An 18396-nucleotide genomic window follows, 5' to 3' on the forward strand; every position below is an offset into this window, starting at 1 on the left:
GTGCTGGAGGGCACCCAGGAATCTCGTCCCTCCCCGAAATCGGGGTTCTGCTCTCGCGTGAACCTTCCCATGCTAATCCTAAGCGATGACGAGGAGGACCTGGCAGAGACACGAACTATTATCGAGACTATTGCCAGGGAAGCTGAGGTCGAAGGGGGTGCCAATACTGAAGCTGTAGCCTACTCATCTCCCTCATCATCCTCGAGCTCATCCTCTGGTACTAAGGAATCGACTCCCAGTGCGCCCCACCGTGGCGGAAAGGGTTGATGAGCCACAGCGGGCTGATTGAAGCAAGCCCCTCGAGCCTGAGGCGTTCAAGGTTTCTTCCTTTGAACCAAGCTCCGGGGAGGTCAGTGATATGAAGAAGATTTTTAGTACCTTGAGATTTTACTCGCCCGAAAGCCTATCGCTGAACTTCTCGACGCCTCCGACGTGGCGATTGTGAAGGTATATTAGTGTGTTCTATTATGTTTGTATTTCCTTGTCATTTTATTACCTGCTCTCATATTTGTGTGACGTCCCAGGCTGTGCTCATCTCGCGGGCTCAATGCAAACAGGCAGAAAATTACGAAGCCCGCGCCTGAAACGCGGAGGTGCAAATAGATATGATGCAAAAGAGTGCTGAAAGAACCGAAACCACAAACACGAACTTGCACGTAGAGCGAGGGAAGCTGAGTCACGCTTGGAGGAACTCGAGAAGGAACTTAGCGCCCTACGCTCGGAGAAACAGGGCGCCGAAGAGGAGGTCAAGTGCTTGCGCCAAAACTTGCAATCATCCGAAGCGCAAGTCTCTAACTTGCAGGCACTTTGCTCCACAGAGACTGCTAAAGCATGGAGGTTGCAAGAAGAGCTGAACGAGATGAGGGCTCTGTCCGAAGATGCCTTAACTGCGCTTGGGGAGCTTGAGCCGAAGGCCATCACCGCATGCGAAGCCATCAGCAGCACCTTTGAAGGAATCGGTGCTTTGGCCACGCCCCCAACACTCGATATTGTTGGGCTGGGTGGTCTTATAAGTTGGATTAATGAAACCAGCGGGAGCCTTCTCCCATCAGCTCAGCTATATGGTGACTTTTGCGCGATGGTCTTAGTCCAAAGCCTCATCAAATCAATTGAGATGACAGGCTGCGACCATCACACTGCACTCCAAAAGCACACCTTCCGATACCCAACGGATATGTCTACTTCGGCCGTGTCGAGGGCATCGAAGGCCACTGCCTGATCGTTCACTACCAATTATTGGTGCAGAGATAGCCGGGATCATGCCCTCTGGGAGGCGGAGATAAACCGCCAGCGAGTACGTTTCTTCATACTACCAGTTTTGTTTATTCTAGTAGTGTGCGCTTTAAAGAAATATTTCTCTTGCAGGCGAAGGCGAGGGACGATCCCTCGGCTAAGGCTACAACCGCGGCGGCCGAAGAGACTGGGAAGGTGTGACGAATTAGCGCAAAGCGTCACATTGTTTTTGAAATTTTGTTATGACCTGGGACGATGTAACATATATTAACGATGTAATATATACTATTTTTATTTGTTGCGAAATGTTCTTGACTTTTTGCGCTCCCTGTGCAGGTCCTCCCTTCGAACACTACGCAGGTAGCCGAAGAGGCTGTTCCCGTTACTATGATGAGGGACAATTTTTTTGTGTCTTGGTCTTGCTGGGACTCCTTTCACCGCCGCCATCCAAATATTGAGTTCGAGCAGTATTGGGAGGCGAAGTGTAGAGCATACGATGCGATGAATAATAGGACCAAAGCATTTTGGAAATCTTTTAGCCCTTCGGCTTTGGTTACCCGCAGAGCCAAGCGCAACTCGCGCCGAATTACGTGCGGAGACGTTGAACCTTCACCTACGCTCATTGAACCGAAGATCAAGCCCGAAGACAACGACAGACTCCCGCCTCGCCAGCCTCAGTTTTGCTACCACCGTGGGCCCTCTTTGCAGCTTGTTCAACACACCGAAGGTGAGGGCCCCCTTCATGCATCTCCCTCGGCTTCGTCTTGTGTTGGGTCCCCACTGGACCCAACTATGCCTTTTCGTGCTAGTCAAGGCATAACCTTTCAATTTGGTTTTAGTCGGTGGTATAGTGATTTTGTTGATCCTGACATTGATCATTTTGCGGAATAAGAAGTGCTTTTTATAGTTGTTGTTACTTCTTTTTTGGGCGTTAGAGTTGTTACTTCGGTGGCACCGCGCATGAAGTGTGACTTTGACAAATGTTTTGCAATGCTTTCAGAGCTTAGGAACACTTCGGAATAACTTGAGCCAAGTCTCCCTTGTCGAACGCCATTCACCTGACTTTAACTGCAGGAACCAAGTACGCTCTGCGAAACATTTTCCCGAGTGTCATTCCTGATAATTTTATTTGGGGTGACTCTTCGGTGGCGATGAATGCTTAGAACGTCGTCCGCCCTCCCCCCCCCCCCCCCCCCCCGACTTTTTGCCGTAGGTACCTTCGGCTACGAAAGAAGTGCTGTTCCGAGAACGCTGTCCCCCCCCCCCCCTCCCCGACTTCTTGCCGTAGGTACCTTTGGCTGATGGAACTTTATTATTTGTTACGAGGGTAGGCACTCTTAGGCCCTGAACTTTTAGCAAAAAGTACGCCACCTTCGCTCAGATCGAGCGACACTTCTGTTTTTCTTCCGAAGGTTTGTTTTTCCTTCGGTGCGGGGGCAGGCACTCTTAGCCCCCGACTTTTTAGCGAGAGGTGCGCCGACTTCTTTCGGGTCGAGCGACACTTCTGCTTTTTCTTCCGAAGGTTTGTTTTTCCTTCGGTGCGGGGGCAGGCACTCTTAGCCCCTGACTTTTTAGCGAGAAGTGTGTCGCCTTTTTTCGGGTCGATCGACACTTCTGCTTTTTCTTCCGAAGGTTTGTTTTTCATTCGGTGCGGGGGCAGGCACTCTTAGTCCCCGACTTTTTAGCAAGAAGTGCGCCAACTTCTTTCGGGTCAAGCAACACTTCCGCTTTTTCTTCCGAAGATTTATTTTTCCTTCGGTGCGGGGGCAGGCACTCTTAGCCCCCAACTTTTTAGCGAGAAGTGCGCCGACTTCTTTCGGGTCAAGCGACACTTTCGCTTTTTCTTCCGAAGGTTTGTTTCTCCTTCAGTGCGGGGGCATGCACTCTTAGCCCCCGAATTTTTAGCGAGAAGTGCGCCGACTTCTTTCGGGTCGAGCGACACTTCTGCTTTTTCTTCCGAAAGTTTGTTTTTCCTTTGGTGCGGGGGTAGGCACTCTTAGCCCCTGACTTTTTAGCGAGAAGTGCGCCGACTTCTTTCTGGTCGAGCGACACTTCGGGCTTTTTTTAGGTCGAAAGGGTATGTTGTCTTTTGTTGACACTTCGCACCTCAAGTTGTGTCGTCTATTTCCGGCATGTCCCCCGTCGATTGGTGTCCCACCTTGTTCTGAAAGGCTGGCACACTTCGACAATGAGTTATTCATACTCAAACCAAGTGTTCTTTTCTGGGGGTATTTCCTTTATATCGATGTTTACAAGGGTGCCTGCCCCATTAAAAACCTCACGCCCTAACGAAGGGGTCCCCCTGTGAGGAAAAGAGTATAGTTCCCGTACATTTTGATTACATGAAAAGAAAAATTGCATAAAAAGAAAATTACATAAACATCGCCTTGGCACGGATTCTTCGCCCAGAGGTGCGAAGGCCTTCATCGCTGTTACGCATAGAATTTGAGAAGGTTATCCGCATTCCAAGTATGCGGGAGCTCCTCGCCCTCCAGAGTAGCCATGTGATACGAGCCGGGTCTTAACGACCTTTTGACTAAGAAAGGACCATCCCATTTGCTCTGTAGTTTTCCCACTGATGAGGCATTGCCGAGTCTTCGCAGCACCAAATCTCTAGGGACGAAGTTCTTTAAGGATATTTTCTTGTCTCTCCACTTTCTTGTCTCCTCCTGGTACTTGTTCAAATTTTCAATGGCGTGCAATCTAACTTCCTCAAGGGCATCTTTTGATGTTAACTCTTCGTCTTGCTCTGATTCGTTTATGAACCTAAATGATTTGTTCTTGCATTCTTCCAGGGTCATTGCCTCCTCTCCGAAGAGCAGGCGAAACGGTGTGAAACCGGTTGGTCATGTTACCGTTGTTCTTATAGACCATAAGACCTTGGGCAACTCTTCGACCCATTTTCCTTTTGCTAGACCTTGCAGTCGCTTTGCGACACCAGCGTAGATGATACCGTTTGCTCTTTTGACGACTCCATTTGACTGTGGGTGGTATACATATGTGAAATGGACTTTGATCCCCAAGCCTTCACGAAAGTGACTGAATCCTGCACTGTCAAATTGGGTGTCGTTGTCTACCGTCACTTCGCGCGAGACTCTGAAACGGCATATGACGTTCTGCCACAAGAATTTTTGGATATTTTTCGATGTTATGTTTACGAGCGGCATTGCCTCCACCCACTTGGAGAAGTACTTGACCGCAACGATGGCATACCGCAAGTTCCCTGGAGCGGCTAGCAACTAGCCGACAATGTCAATTCCCCACCGTGTTAACGGCCAAACTGGTGGGATTAGTTGTGTGTTCACTAAAGGCCTACTTGACCCCTTCGCCCAGAATTGACACTGTATACAACTTCGGACTATGTAATCCGCATCACTGATTGCCTTCAGCCAAAAGAATCCCTGTCTGTATACCTTTCCAACTAAGGCTCGTGTACCCACATGCGAGCCACACAGTCCACCGTGAATTTCTTTTAGTAAATTCTGCCCTTCTTCCTGAGATATTCACCGCAACCAAGGAGCACAGACTCCGGCCTTGTACAAATTGTTTCCCACAATTTTGTAATTTCTAACTCTTTGGACCATACGCTTCACTTCAACATTATCTTCGGGCCTGTAATAACCACAAAGGTATGCCATTATTGGAGAGCGCCAATCTTCGCTTTCAATCATAGCAACGGAACACGCTGTCTACGAAGGATCGTAGACGGCTGGCATGGTCAACTTTTGGTTGAATACATCTGGTGGCATAGGCAGATTTTGTGCGGCGGCTTTGGCGAGCTCGTCTACTTCAAAGTTGTCATTTCTCGATATACTCTTGACCTTGAACCCCAGGAAGTACTTTTCCATGCTTCAGACTGCTGCCTTGTACTTAACAAGCTCTGGTTCTTTTGCCTGAAATGTCTTGTCGATTTGGCTTGCTATTACTTTGGAGTCTATTTTGACCAGCACCCTTCTAGCACCCAAAGCTTTTGCCTTGCTAAGGCCAAGGAGGACGGCTTCGTACTCCGCGATATTGTTTGTAGATCAAAATTCTAGTCTGGCAGCATATCTTAATTTTACGCCCGAAGGTGAAGATAATACTGCCGCCACGCCTGCTCCTGTAGCCCCCCACGCCCCATCGCAATATGTGATCCAGACCGGTTCTGACAGTTCTTCTTCTGGGGCTTCGGCCAGCGGTGTCCATTCTGCTACGAAGTCTGCTAACACTTGCGATTTCATCGCTGTTCTTGTCACAAAAACTATCATGAGTGGGGCGACTTCCACTGCCCATTTAGCCATTCTTCCTGTAGCTTCTCTGTTTTCAAACATGTGGCGAAGGGGTAGGGAGGTTGGTACTACGATCTTGTGAGCTGTGAAGAAGTGACGAAGCTTGCGAGATGCCATGACCAGTACGTATGCTACTTTTTCCATTTTGGTGTAGAATTTCTTCAGCCTTGCAAGAGCTTCTGACACGTAGTATATTGGGAACTGATGTAGTTTGTTGTTTACGTGCCTCTCCTGCACAAGTACCGCGCTTACTACCGAAGGGGATGCCACTATGTACAACAACAAATCTGCAGCGGGATCGAGACTGGAAAGTGTTGTGAGCTTCGTCAGATAGTCCTTCAATTCATCGAAGGCTTGCTGCTGCTCCATGCCCCATCTGAATGGGTCGGAGCTTTTCAATGTTTTGAAGAAAGGTGGACTTTGTTCTGTAGATTTTGCAATGAACCGATTTAGTGCCGCCAGCCTGCCCGCCAAGCGTTGTGCTTGCTTTCTGTTCTGTGGCAGTTTCATGTCTATTATTGCCTGGATCTTTCGGGGTTCCACTTTGATGCCTCTCTTCGGCACCAAGAATCCTAATAGCCTTCCGCACTGTACTCCAAAGGCGCATTTTTCTGGATTCAACTTTAGTCCCACCCTTCACAAATTTCCAAAGGTTTCATGCAGGTCTTCGAGATGTTGGCTTCTTCTGGCACTCTTGACCAGTATGTCGTCGACGTATGCTAGGACATTTCACCCTATCTGTGAGTTTAGCACTGTTTGCACCAACCTGGTGAAGGTTGCGCTAGCATTTCGGAGGCCGAAGGGCATCCTCACAAAGCAGTATATGCCGAAGGAGGTTCTGAAACTTGTCTTCTCCTCATCTTCCTTTGCCATCCAGACCTGGTGGTACCCCGAGTATGCATCTAGGAAACTTAACATTTCGCAACCAGCCGCGGAGTCCACCAGCTAATCGATTCTAGGTAATGGGAAATCATCCTTCAGACAAGCCCTGTTTAAGTCCGTGAAGTCTATGCACATTCGCCACTTGCCGTTGCTTTTCTTAACTAATACTGGGTTGGCTAGCCACTCTGAGTGCAACATTTCACGTATCACGCCGGCATCGAACAATTTTTTTACCACAGCCTTCGCTGCTTCTGCCCTTTCACTCGAAACTTTCCTAAGGTTTTGCTTCCTTGGCTTCCCACGGGGATCTACATTTAAACTGTGCTGAATGATTTCCCTACTGACTCCTTGTAGGTCCTTTGGAGACCAAGTGAAGACATCCACGTTGCTACGAAGAAACATTATCAGTTCTTGCTGGTCCTCCTCTAGGGTCTCCGCCCCTATGGTGATTTTTTAATCTGGTTTTTCTTGATGTAGTAGCACTATTCTGGTTTCCCCCTCCGGTAGAGCCTTTGCCGCTTTGTTCATCTTCGACCGGATCTCGCTCTCCTCTCGATCTGCCGAAGGTTCCGTCACCATGTGGACATTTCACCGTCCTAGAGTGATTCCCACTTCGATTCTTCGGGCCACTTGCTGGTCTCCAAGCACCGTTATGATGCCTCCAGGACCAGGCATCTTCATGCACAAATACACGTGGTGCGGTATTGCTCCGAATGTGTTCAAGACTCCCTGACCAAATATCACATTATATGGATAGTTGATCTCGACCACATCGAAGGTAATATCCTCCGTCCGAAAATTTGTCCCTTCGCCAAACGACACTGGGATTGTTATCTTTCCCAGAGCGATGATTGCATTCCCACCGAAGCATAGCAATGGGGATCCAGCCTGGTCTAGGTCACTTCAACGTAGACCCATTTTGTCGAAGGCATCCGCAAAGATGATATCCGTGGAGCTTCCTCCATCTATCAAGATTCTATGCACTTTGTTTCCCGAAATGTTTGCTGTGATCACGAAGGCATCCATGTGTGGGTAATCTAAGACCCTCAAGTCATCTTGCGAGAATGTAATGGGAACATTGGACCACCTTGAGTGAATGTACGTTGGCCCCACACCAACGTGGTTGACCCTTCGCACGTATTCTTTCTGCTGCCTCTTAGATTTTGTCTCCTGATTAGATCCTCCTAAGATCGCTGACACTACATTGTATACACGATTTACTGTGTTCATGGACTTACTGCTCTCTGGTGGTGCTTCGATCGCAGGCCTTGGTGGAGGCGGAGGTAGCTCCCCTTGGAGGGTCAGTTGCCTCGTTTGATCCAGCTGAGCCGAGGCTGGAGGGGCATATTATTGTGGCGCGAGCATCGGTTGCCACTAGCTGGCAAACGTCGTGCCCGGGTTGGGGTTTTCCCACGCTTCGCCTCGCCTGAATTGTGCGGCATGGCGTATGGTTCTTGCTTGATCGAAGGATTGCTTCGCTAAGCTCTCTTTCATGGCCATGACATGCGGGCACTGCTTGGTCCTGTAGCCGGCTCCTTCACCATGTAACTCATAGTAAATCGTGGCTGGGTCCTGCGGAACTCATCCACCTCAGCCTCCTCGGCCCCTTCCTCTGCCAGTTCGGCCTCCCCGAGTAGCCCCACTCTGAGCTTCGCTTGCCGCTTGAGCAGCTTCAAAGGGGCTGGAGTCTATCTGATTGACCTCTTTTTGCCTTGTTATATAGTCAGATGCTTCGGCTTTCCTCGCATGCCGCAATCTGTCTCTAGGGTGGCCAATGCCTGCGGAGATGGTCGAGCTCGGATCTTGCATATTCTTCCATCTTATTGAGCAGCTCTTGTACACTCTCTGTCCTCTTTCTTGTAAGCTTTCCTGCTAAGAGTCCCCCTCTTCTGCCCTGTATTGCCACATCGATGATTGTGTCTTCGCTCAGCCCTTCGCTTGACAGCATATGTGCACGAAGCGGCGCATGTAGCTCTGCAATGTTTCTGTTGGCTGTTGCTTCAGTGCGAAGAGGTCACTCGCGGTGATCTTGTCTGCTCGATTTCCCTGAAAGTTGCTGTATAGGGCATTACGCAATTTCTTCCATGAGGATATGGATCCCGGAGGCAACGCAGAGTACCACGATCTTGCTGTCCCTTTTACAGCTAATACGAACGCCTTCGTCAGTGTTGCACCGTCTCCTCCGGCGGATTCGACTGTCGCTTCGAAACTCATTACGAATTCCCTTGGATCTGACTCTCCGTCGAACATTACTACTCTGGGCATCTTGAAGCCCGAGGGCCACAGTTGGTTCTGCAGACCAATGGATAGTGGGGATTCTGGGTCTCCTGCGGATGACCGCCGCCGAAGGTCCTGCGGAGGTCGTGTCGTGTCTTTGGACGGCGTCACTTGGCAAGCTATTTCCTCCGCACGATGCAGCATATCAATTTCCTCTTGCATTTTCTCCAATGTCTTCCCAGCATCCTCTGCCCGTCTGCGATATTCCGCAGCTTTTCGGCTTGCTGTCAAGCTGTCTAACATGCGCTTTTTCTGCGCAATCTATCTTTCTAGCTCTTCGGCTTCTAGCTTGGCTGTTCTTTCCTCCTGTGTTTCATTTTCGTCTTCATACTCTGCGAAGTCATCCAGGTCTTCCCATTCTTCGTCTCACACCTTCCCTCCTTGTGCCGAAGGCTCATAGCGTGCGCAATCACTTGATTTATGGTTTGTTCAATTGGGTTACATTCATTCGCTTAATAATTGCTCAATGCTTTTAAGAACATCCTAAACACATATAAACTATATCTAGCTTTATTCGTTAAAAACTGGTGTGACAACAAATGCTAACACTCCGAAAACAACTACCACCGTGCTATTTTTTCCTTTCCTTCTTTCGCGTGTCCTTCCAGAGCACACCACTCATGATCCTTTCTTCCCCCACTGCCCTGCCCCTTCCTTCAACTTTGTTTAATGAATTGTGCTTGTCTGATGTTTTTAATTTGATCCATTACTTGTTCGCGGTAACGGCATGTGTCAAAACCTGTTTCTTGCCATTATGTGCCAAATGTCCAATCATGCTGAGGAGCTTTGCATCCATGGTATAGGCTCACTCGGCCATCCAGAGTTCTTTTTGTTGAGGACCATGGAGTAACTTAGTCAAAGCACAACTTGGACCACTGGATCACCTCACACTATACGTTTCACACAACTTGGGAGTACCTTAAAACTTTCCAATTCAGCAAAGACTAAGCTACAGATACAACCCCATCCTTTTGCCAGGCCTCCTTGATCATAATAGCGGTTCTGGAGCCTATGAACCACAAACATACGAACAAAATGCACGGGCTAGAGAACTTTTATGGAGGAACAAGTGGTCAACATAATGAACGTCTGGTAGGAGGTTCTAGCATGAGACTATGCCCAACGAAATCCCTTCACGGTCCAGATTTCCGTCGTGAAGGGATTTTCGTTCCTTCAGCGCTCTAACGGTTTTCCTTCGCAGTTCCCGTCACGAAGAGATTCTCAAGTTCATTCCCTCTAGAACGGGATTCTCTCTACTTTCCCTTCGCGATTCCCTTTGAAAGGAAGCTATTAGAGATAAGAGAAAATAAAAGGAATAGGAATGGAGAAGGAAACGAAATAAAGGGAATATAGTTGTAGATGGTCGGTGGTCCAACAGCAAAAGTGGTTGTTCTGTGTTTGTTGCCATCATCTGGCTCTTTGTTCTGGATCACGATCGATGCGCCCACCAGCGGAATAAGCTTCTTGTTTCCACTTTGCTCTGCACATAAAGAGGTAAAACAAAATCTGGAGTGATGGAAATTCAGAAACCACAATAAGGAGTTATTTTCCTTTAGAATCGTGTAACTGACCCACGAAATTGCCTGATACCTCCCAATCCGACTACTCGACATTGACAGGTAAGAACAGTTCTAATGTCTGACGAGCTTCAGCGACAAGCATGATATATGACGACATTGTCTGACCATCAGCTTCAGACAATAAGGAACACTTACAAGCAAATCAGAAGCCACAAGTGCAATATATGGGCTGTGTGCATCAAGATGCGCAGAGGCTGGAATGTTTCCTTTATCTAAACAAACAAGTACAATGTATATTGGCCACCTATATCGATATGGTGTACTCTGCAATTTTATTTTGCGATTTTTGTCCTAACTGGTACGGTGCAATAACTTATTAAAGAAAGCTTACAAGTAATTTAGGTACTGCATGAGTCGATTCCGCAACTCTTGTGCACTAAAAATGAAGGGCATGTCATGGTGATGCTTTAATCTACTCTGCCCGCATTCATGAGATAGGATCCGTAAAGCATTTCATGGTAATACTAACCAGCACTTCAATTTTTCCTGTCAGTGCAATTTGCTAGTTACAATCATAAAAATCGTAAAAGTTAGAAAATACCATCGATATAGGGATAACATTTGGGTCCTGGATCTATATATCATCCTCACAGTCGATGGTATTTTTTAATATGAACATTTTTACGATAGCATCCACCTAATTTGAATATGAGGCACGCGTGTGTTCACACACCACCACACATTCACACACAAATAAAACCACTGAAAGCACTCGTGCATATGTAAATCCTGGGTACCAGGATTTGAACCCTCACGTCTCCACCATTACACCAAGAGGCGGTGTGTGCAACTTAAGAAGTTGCAAAGGCAGAAAAGACACTACTATATATGAATGTCATGTGGGGGCAACAATACCGGCGATGGGGCCACCGCCCACAGGCATCTGACTCCTCTGTAAGACGTGATTGAGTTAGTTTACATTAGTTTGGTTGTTAGCTGTTTGTCTCTAAGATTGTTAGTATCTCTAAAATTGTTAGTAGTTCGGATTAGATATTCTTGTTAGTACGGAGACCATCCCTCCATCGTTTGGATCCATCAACATAGAAACAATTAGCTACTTACCGGTGCCTTGCGCCAGGGCATCGTTCCCCCATCCATCGCTACTCACTATGGCATCTCCCAGCCCACTGAGTCTATGAAAATTTGGCATCAAAGCCAAGACTCACGCTTCCGATGGGAGACTAGAACACCATGGACGAGCTTCTCAAGAAGTTTGGTGACATGCAGGCACAGTTCGCGACGCTCGGAGAATAGCTAAAGGCCCAGGCGCAGAACATTGACTAGATCCCGAGCATCAAAGGATACATATCCGATCTCAAGAACCAGATTGCGGTGCACAATCTGGCAATTTTGCGCTTGGAGAAGGCAGACACATCAGCTGCTAACGACCAAGGCGATGGAGTGAAGCCAAGGACGGAGCCACCAGGCGGCCACGCTAAGTTCCAGAACATGGCGGACTCAGAAGATCAGGGGATGGGACGCTACCATAAGATGGACTTCCCACACTACGATGGTAAGAACAATCCACTTATGTGGATTAATCGTTGTGAGCAATTCTTCAGAGGAGTGGAGACGCAAGAGAATCGCAAGGTGTGGTATGCCTCATTCCACATGGAGTATGGCACCTAGCAGTGGTACTTCCAGCTCGAGCGTGACCACAGGACACCAACATGGCTAGAGTTCATCAAGAACGTCCATCGCCTCTTCGACCCATAGATTAAGGACAATCATATCGGTGAGCTGTCACAGCTGCGGCGCACCGAGATGGTGGTGGAATACCAGGACCAATTTTTGGCCCTGCTGTGCCACTGCGAGGGCATCATGGAGCGGCACCAGACGCAAATCTTCACCGTAGGACTTCTGGACCCCCTACGGATGGAGGTCACTCTGCAGTGCCCGGGGACACTCGAGGAAACTATGAGCCTTGCCCGCGTGCATGAGAAGCGCGCCCTGACCCAGGCGGCCACGGAACCACCAAAGGGCCAGTCAAGTACATTGTGCTCGCCCGTGACACCAAAGGAGGTGACGCTAGCCGATTCTGCGGCAGGAGGAGGAGCAACAAGACATCACCGTTTCAAGTTTTTGACACCGGAGGAGATGGTAGACCAACACGCCAAGGGGCTCTGCTACAACTATGAGAAACTCACACCGGAGCACAGATGCAAGAAACTCATGCTAGACTACTCCAACTGAGGGAGCATCTATGAGTCCAATGAGCCACAAGAGGAGCCAGAGATATCGCTACAGGACCTCTCCGGTATCCGGTACAGCAAGACCATGCAGCTTCCAATGGTCATCGGTGGCAAGAACTTTCGTGCGTTCCTAGACTCAGTCTCGACGCACAACTTCATGTCCGAAGGCGCGGCACAAAGGCCAAGCTAAACCCAAGCCACCACTAGGGACTTAGCGTGGTTGTGGCCAATGGCGATCGAGTGCCCAGTTTGAGAGTATGCCAGAACCAATGGATGCACGTGGGAGACGAGGACTTCAAGTTGGACTTCTACGTCATCCTGCTAGGAGAGCACGATGTCGTCCTTAGGGTATAATGGCTAAGGACCCTGGGGCTAATCCTGTGGAACCTCTATGACATGTCCATGTCCTTTTGGTACACGACCACCGGGTGACCTGGAAAGGGATGGATGGTCGAGAACCACGACGAGGGCTACAAGTCTGCTCCATGTGTAGCTTACTAGAGATGCTATTGGATAAATTCTAGGAACTATTCATAGAGCCGACCGGGTTGCCACCTCCCTACGACTGTGATCACTTCATCCACCTTAAGCTGGGCTCGGTTCTGGTAGTGGTTCAGCCCTATTGGTACCCTCCCCTCTGGAAGAATGAGCTCGAGCATCAGTGTGCCGCCATGCTGGAACAGGGCCTCATCCATCGAAGCGCATCGGCTTACTCCTCCCCGGTGTTGCTCGTGAAGAAACAAGATGGATCATGGCGGTTCTGCGTGGACTACAGGGCCTTGAATGAGCGGGACGATGACGCATAAATTTCTGATTCTGGTCATCAACAAGTTGATGGACGAACTATGGGGCGCGTGCTTCTTCACTAAGCTGGATCTACGTTCGGGCTACCATCAGGCCCGGATGTGCGAAGCCGACATCCACAAGATGGCGTTCCGTACCCACGAAGGCCTATTTGAGTTCGTGGCAATGCCATTCGGCCTTACTAATGCGCCGGCAACATTCCAAGCTCTCATGAATTCCATCTTACAGCCCTATTTTCGGTGGTTTGTGCTTGTTTTCTTTGATGATATATTAATCTATAGCCGCTCATGGGCGGAGCACCTCCGCCACATTCTCCTTATGTTCCAATTACTGTAGCAACACCAACTTGTCCTCAAGCGCTCAAAGTGCTCCTTTGGAGAGGAAAAGGTGGCCTACCTCGGGCACGTAGTGTCCATGGATGACGTGGCCATGGACTTATCGAAGGTCCAGACGGTGAATGACTGCCGCACCTGATGTCTATCTGCGTGCTTCACAGATTCCTAGGGCTTGTGAGGTACTTCTGCAAGTTTAGGGTGATCGCGGTGGCCTGACAAGTTTGCTCAGAAAGGAAGGTTTCGTGTGTTCATGGCCGCTGAGGACGCCTTCACCAACCTCAGGGGGGGGAGGGGCTTGACGAGTGCACCGGTCCTACAACTATTGGACTTTGCTATGGCGTTCACAGTGGAATGCGATGCCTCAGGAGCAGAGTTTGGCGCGGTCTTACATCAAGGAGGAGGGTTAATCGCGTACTTCAGTAAGAATGTCACTGCTCGCCATGCGAAATTGGTGGCCTACAAGAAGGAATTGATTGGACTAGTGTACGCAGTACTCCATTGACGCCCATATCTGTGGGGGCACACGTTCATCGTCAAGATCGATCACTATGCGCTAAAGTGTCTACTTGATCAGGACCTCTCCACCATTCCATGGCACCGATGGGTGAGTAACTGTTCGGGTATGATTTCAGCGTGGAATTCAAACCAGGGAAGCTCAATACTGTGGACGACGCCCTTTCCCGCTGCGATGCACCGGTAGAAGAAGCTAGCGAGCTCATGCAGTCTTGGGGTCTCACTTTGACTTGCTGGGAGAGGTTCGACAGGAGACGCCAGCAACTGAAAGCTGGCAGGGTTGGCATCCAAGATTGCCTAGAACGAAATGGGGCCAGACTAGATGATTCGGGATGGTCTCATCTTACATGATCGATGGATCCATGTCCAAGCCAAGTCCCCCTTAGCGCCAGCCATCCTAGCCTCTGCGCATGAGCCGGACCACGAAGGAGTTCAGAAGACCCTGCATCTAGTACGCCAATATTTCATCTGGACCAGAGTGCAGCAAGCGGTGGAGGAATACGTGCGTGTCTGCTCTGTATTTCAGCACAACAAGATTCACACCCTACATTTGGCTGTGTTGATGCAATATCTACTTGCACTGGACCAGATATGGAAGCATGTGGCCATGGATTTCATAGAGGCGCTACAGAAAGTGCATGGCAAAACAGTAATCATGATGGTGATCGATCGCTTCTCCAAGTTTGCACATTTTGTGCCTTTGGCACACTCGTACACAGCTGAGACGGTCACTCAGGTGTTCTTCACTGACATGGTCTGTCTGCAAGGTTTTCCTCTCACCAATGTATCCGATCGAGACCATATCTTCACTAGCCGATTCTAGCAGGAGCTCTTTGTTGGGGAATGCGTAGGCTACACTAGCCTAAAACAAAAAAAAATCTACCACATTTACCCAGAAAACTATGCTAGTAGGAGATCATAGATCATTACCACTAGACGTGCAGCGTAGTAGAAGAAGAGTTAGAGTAGATTGATCCAACGTCGTGCATGTCACGCCCCTCGACCAGCTCCACACACGTGGTCATGCTCCTCGACTAGTTCATCGACCAGCTCCAAGCAGGTGCATTGAGTTCTCGACTAGTTCCGAGTGGTCGCATCGTGTTCCTCTACCAGTTCTGAGTAGGTATGTCGACCAGCCGAACAAGTCCTCGACCAGCCAAGCAGCAGCGTCGCGATCTTCATGATGAGAAGATCAGCGCCACAATAGTAGCAGTGCCTCTATAGTATCCACACATACTGGACAAGATCACCGTGCACTGGTGTCCTAGCACCACACACGCAGCTAGAGTTTTGAGAGATCATGTAGAGGGTTGCGGCTAGGGTTTTGAAGTGGCTCCAACAAGGTCATCAACATCATCATGCAACATGATTTGGAGATTTTTGTTCCATCGATGGCCCTGCCTACAACCATCGTGTCACCAATTGCCATCATCTGAATGTTACACAACGCACCAACCTTCACCTGCCGGCCATTCACCACTCTTGGGATGGTCCTCATTGCATATATGTTGCCTCGTTCCCATGGGAACTAGGAGGATCATGTGTTGCATGCAGGATCTCCAATTCTCCTACCTAACATTTGATGTACTACCAGTGCGTGATAGATGTCAACATCCACAAGGTACACATTAAGTTTGTGTTGTAGGAATTCAACAATGGCACAACAATGATGTACGTGGAGTTCAACGACATCTCCAGCACAAAACACAACATTGTCATGATCCACATCTTCATCATGCTCATCGCTGAGTCTACCTCCTTCACCTACATCAATGGTGATGCAATCATCTACGTGCTCCTTCAACTCCAGGCCACCGATATCATCATCAACACAAGGCAAATGGAGTTCTTCATCAACCATCTCCGGCCCTACCTCGTCACGCCAGGGAGCCACATGGGAGCAGAACTCGTTCTTCAATATGGGGCTTCCTCGAGCTTCAACTATGGCCCCCACCTTGTAGCATGCAGAGCTTTTCTCAATTAACAGCTTGAGGACGAGCTGTAGGTGAATGAGGGGAGAGATGTCATGGGTCAAGATCCAGCCCATGTCCTAATGAGACCGGCCAGCCCAAAAGCCCACTCGGGGGTACGATTCACACCCGTGAACAGTACCGCGGGTACTATAGTGCCTGCTGGGTCCATGCCATTTCTTGTTTGTTAAGTAGATTAGGGTTTTTTCAGAACTTTCTAAATTGTAATCGATTACTTAGAGGCCAAGTTAGCATCTCTATTTAAAGAGAGGCAAATCATCAATAAAGAGATAAGAAAGAATTAGAAGGAAAACCCTTCTTCTTTCCATTCAGGCGCTGGTGCCGGCCAACCCTCACCCTCTCCCTCACACCGCCGGATCCTTGCACCCAAAACCCTAGCCGCCGCTCACCATAGCCATTGGCGACCTCTGTGGTCGTCATCCCCATCCTCTCCTTCCTCTAATAAACAACCACCATTACAGTTGTACACCGTAAAATATTTTAATTGAAATTTAGAAAAACAAATACATGAGATACAAATTACTATCCCTCAATTGTTAGTGCTTCAGAGTTTTTTTCTTATCTTGATCAAAACTGTTAGAAAGCACATGGAAACAAATATCACATGAGCACAAAGCCGAAGGGCTCAGCAGAGCTAGCTTCATACTGCTAATCACCAAGTGAATGTTAGCATTAGTCGATGGCTATCAAGATGTAAAGAATGCGTTTGGTGTTGAGAAGACTAGCATGTTAAAGCCTCTAGACCGAGTACTTCTTGTCCTGCCTGGCATTCAGCAGAAATCGTACTCTTAATGTTATGAACATTAATTTCGGAACATGTATTCTCAAAAAAAAATTATGAACATGTGAGTCGACAGAAATTTCGGAAGTACAAATGATTATTTGCTTTAGGTGAAGAACATGTAATTGACCAGACAAATTTCCAATTTTCTCCCAAGCCTTAAACAAGTAGTATAATATGGTTTTATTAAAACAAGAACCATGCAAAACTGTGTGGCCTGCTCTTTTGAGTATATACATCAATGCCATCAGTCCAAAAGGGAGATAATAAAGCTAAAACTTGATTTTGAGATAGAGTTGAGCATGATATTATCATACAAGTTTAGGATCGGATGTGGATCTAAAACTAATACTTGTTCAGAGATAAGGTCATGTGCCATAGTTGTATTTTTGTTGCCATTATACATGTGCCCCAGAATGATAAAGCTTTTGCATTCATGGAATTGAGCAGATATTCTTTTTTATCAAATGTGACTAAAGTTGAGATGAGAAAATGTTACTGCAGGAAAATAAACTCTCCCGTAGAGGCAGAGGAATTGCCTGCATTTTGCCTCTCACTGTTCATAACCAAATCTCAACATCCTGTTCACAAGATCAATCCCTTTGCTGGAACATAGAAAATGCAAACACAACACAAAGGAATTGGTTCAGCAGATGCTGGCCTCCAAAACCTTGGTGAACTCTACCAGGTCTATCCTCTTGTCCTTGTTCACGTCGTATCTGGCGATCATCTGCTCACACTCATCGACCCCTACACCTTCTCCTAACCCTAGGCTCCGGAGCACTCGGTGCAAATCCAACGCGTCGATGTACCCGTCGTCGTTGTCATCGAACACCAAGAACGCCTGCCTCACCTCCTGCAAGCTCGGCTCATCGTCGTTGAAAATCCGGGAAACAAAGCCATTGCCAATGAAGACCATGCCGTTTTCTTGACCAAAACCAAAGCCTATGTTTCTCATCACGGTCTTGATATCTTCATGTGTCAGCTCCGTCTCATCGTCTTCGCTCGTATTCCTTGTCTTGATTATTTTTGTGTCAGCGAGAACCGGTGCCGGCGTTGCCTTGGGGGCAGGATTATGTTTGCAGTTGCAGGATCGGCATGAGCTGGGGAGGAGCCTCTGGATGTTTGAGATGGACCAGGTGAGGAAGGTGAGGAAGAGGATGATACCGCATTGTTCTTGGAGGAATGGCTCCGAATGACATGTTGCAGTGGCTGGGGATTTCTCCATTGTTTCTGTCTGGTTCGCTTCTGAACTCTGAAGATTCCTGTTGTTTTGGTGAGACTAGGTAGTTGTCAGCAATGGATGTTAGCAACTTCTATGAGACAAAAATCTTGTAGCATTGGAGGTTATATAGGAAACTAAGATGCTATTGTTTGTTGTTTCAGCAGAATTAATCTGAAACATCTATGCAGATCACAAGATGTTTCCTCTTTGAAAATCCGTGTGGAAGGAAAGCAGACAGCAAGATGGTCTTGTCCGACAGATTCAGAGTCTATAGTCTTCGTTGGCCTCAAAAAATAAAAATCTATGGTCTTGGCA

At 48.1% G+C, this 18396-nt stretch overlaps 1 protein-coding gene across 1 annotated transcript; it reads right to left on the bottom strand.

Moving 5' to 3' along the window:
- Positions 1 to 17216: 17216 nt before the first annotated feature.
- On the bottom strand, positions 17217 to 18396 carry LOC133887403 (probable calcium-binding protein CML46). The gene has a single exon (XM_062327344.1). It carries the CDS (start codon positions 18082 to 18084, stop codon positions 17503 to 17505), a length of 582 nt encoding a protein of 193 aa, XP_062183328.1. The 5' UTR covers positions 18085 to 18396; the 3' UTR covers positions 17217 to 17502.

This window comes from Phragmites australis, chromosome 12 (genome assembly GCF_958298935.1).
Source record: "Phragmites australis chromosome 12, lpPhrAust1.1, whole genome shotgun sequence".
In the NCBI taxonomy this organism is placed as follows: Eukaryota; Viridiplantae; Streptophyta; class Magnoliopsida; order Poales; family Poaceae; genus Phragmites; species Phragmites australis.

Bases quoted from the DNA above. Each gene is read 5' to 3' on its own strand.
- LOC133887403 (XM_062327344.1), bottom strand. From the start codon at position 18,084: ATGGAGAAATCCCCAGCCACTGCAACATGTCATTCGGAGCCATTCCTC.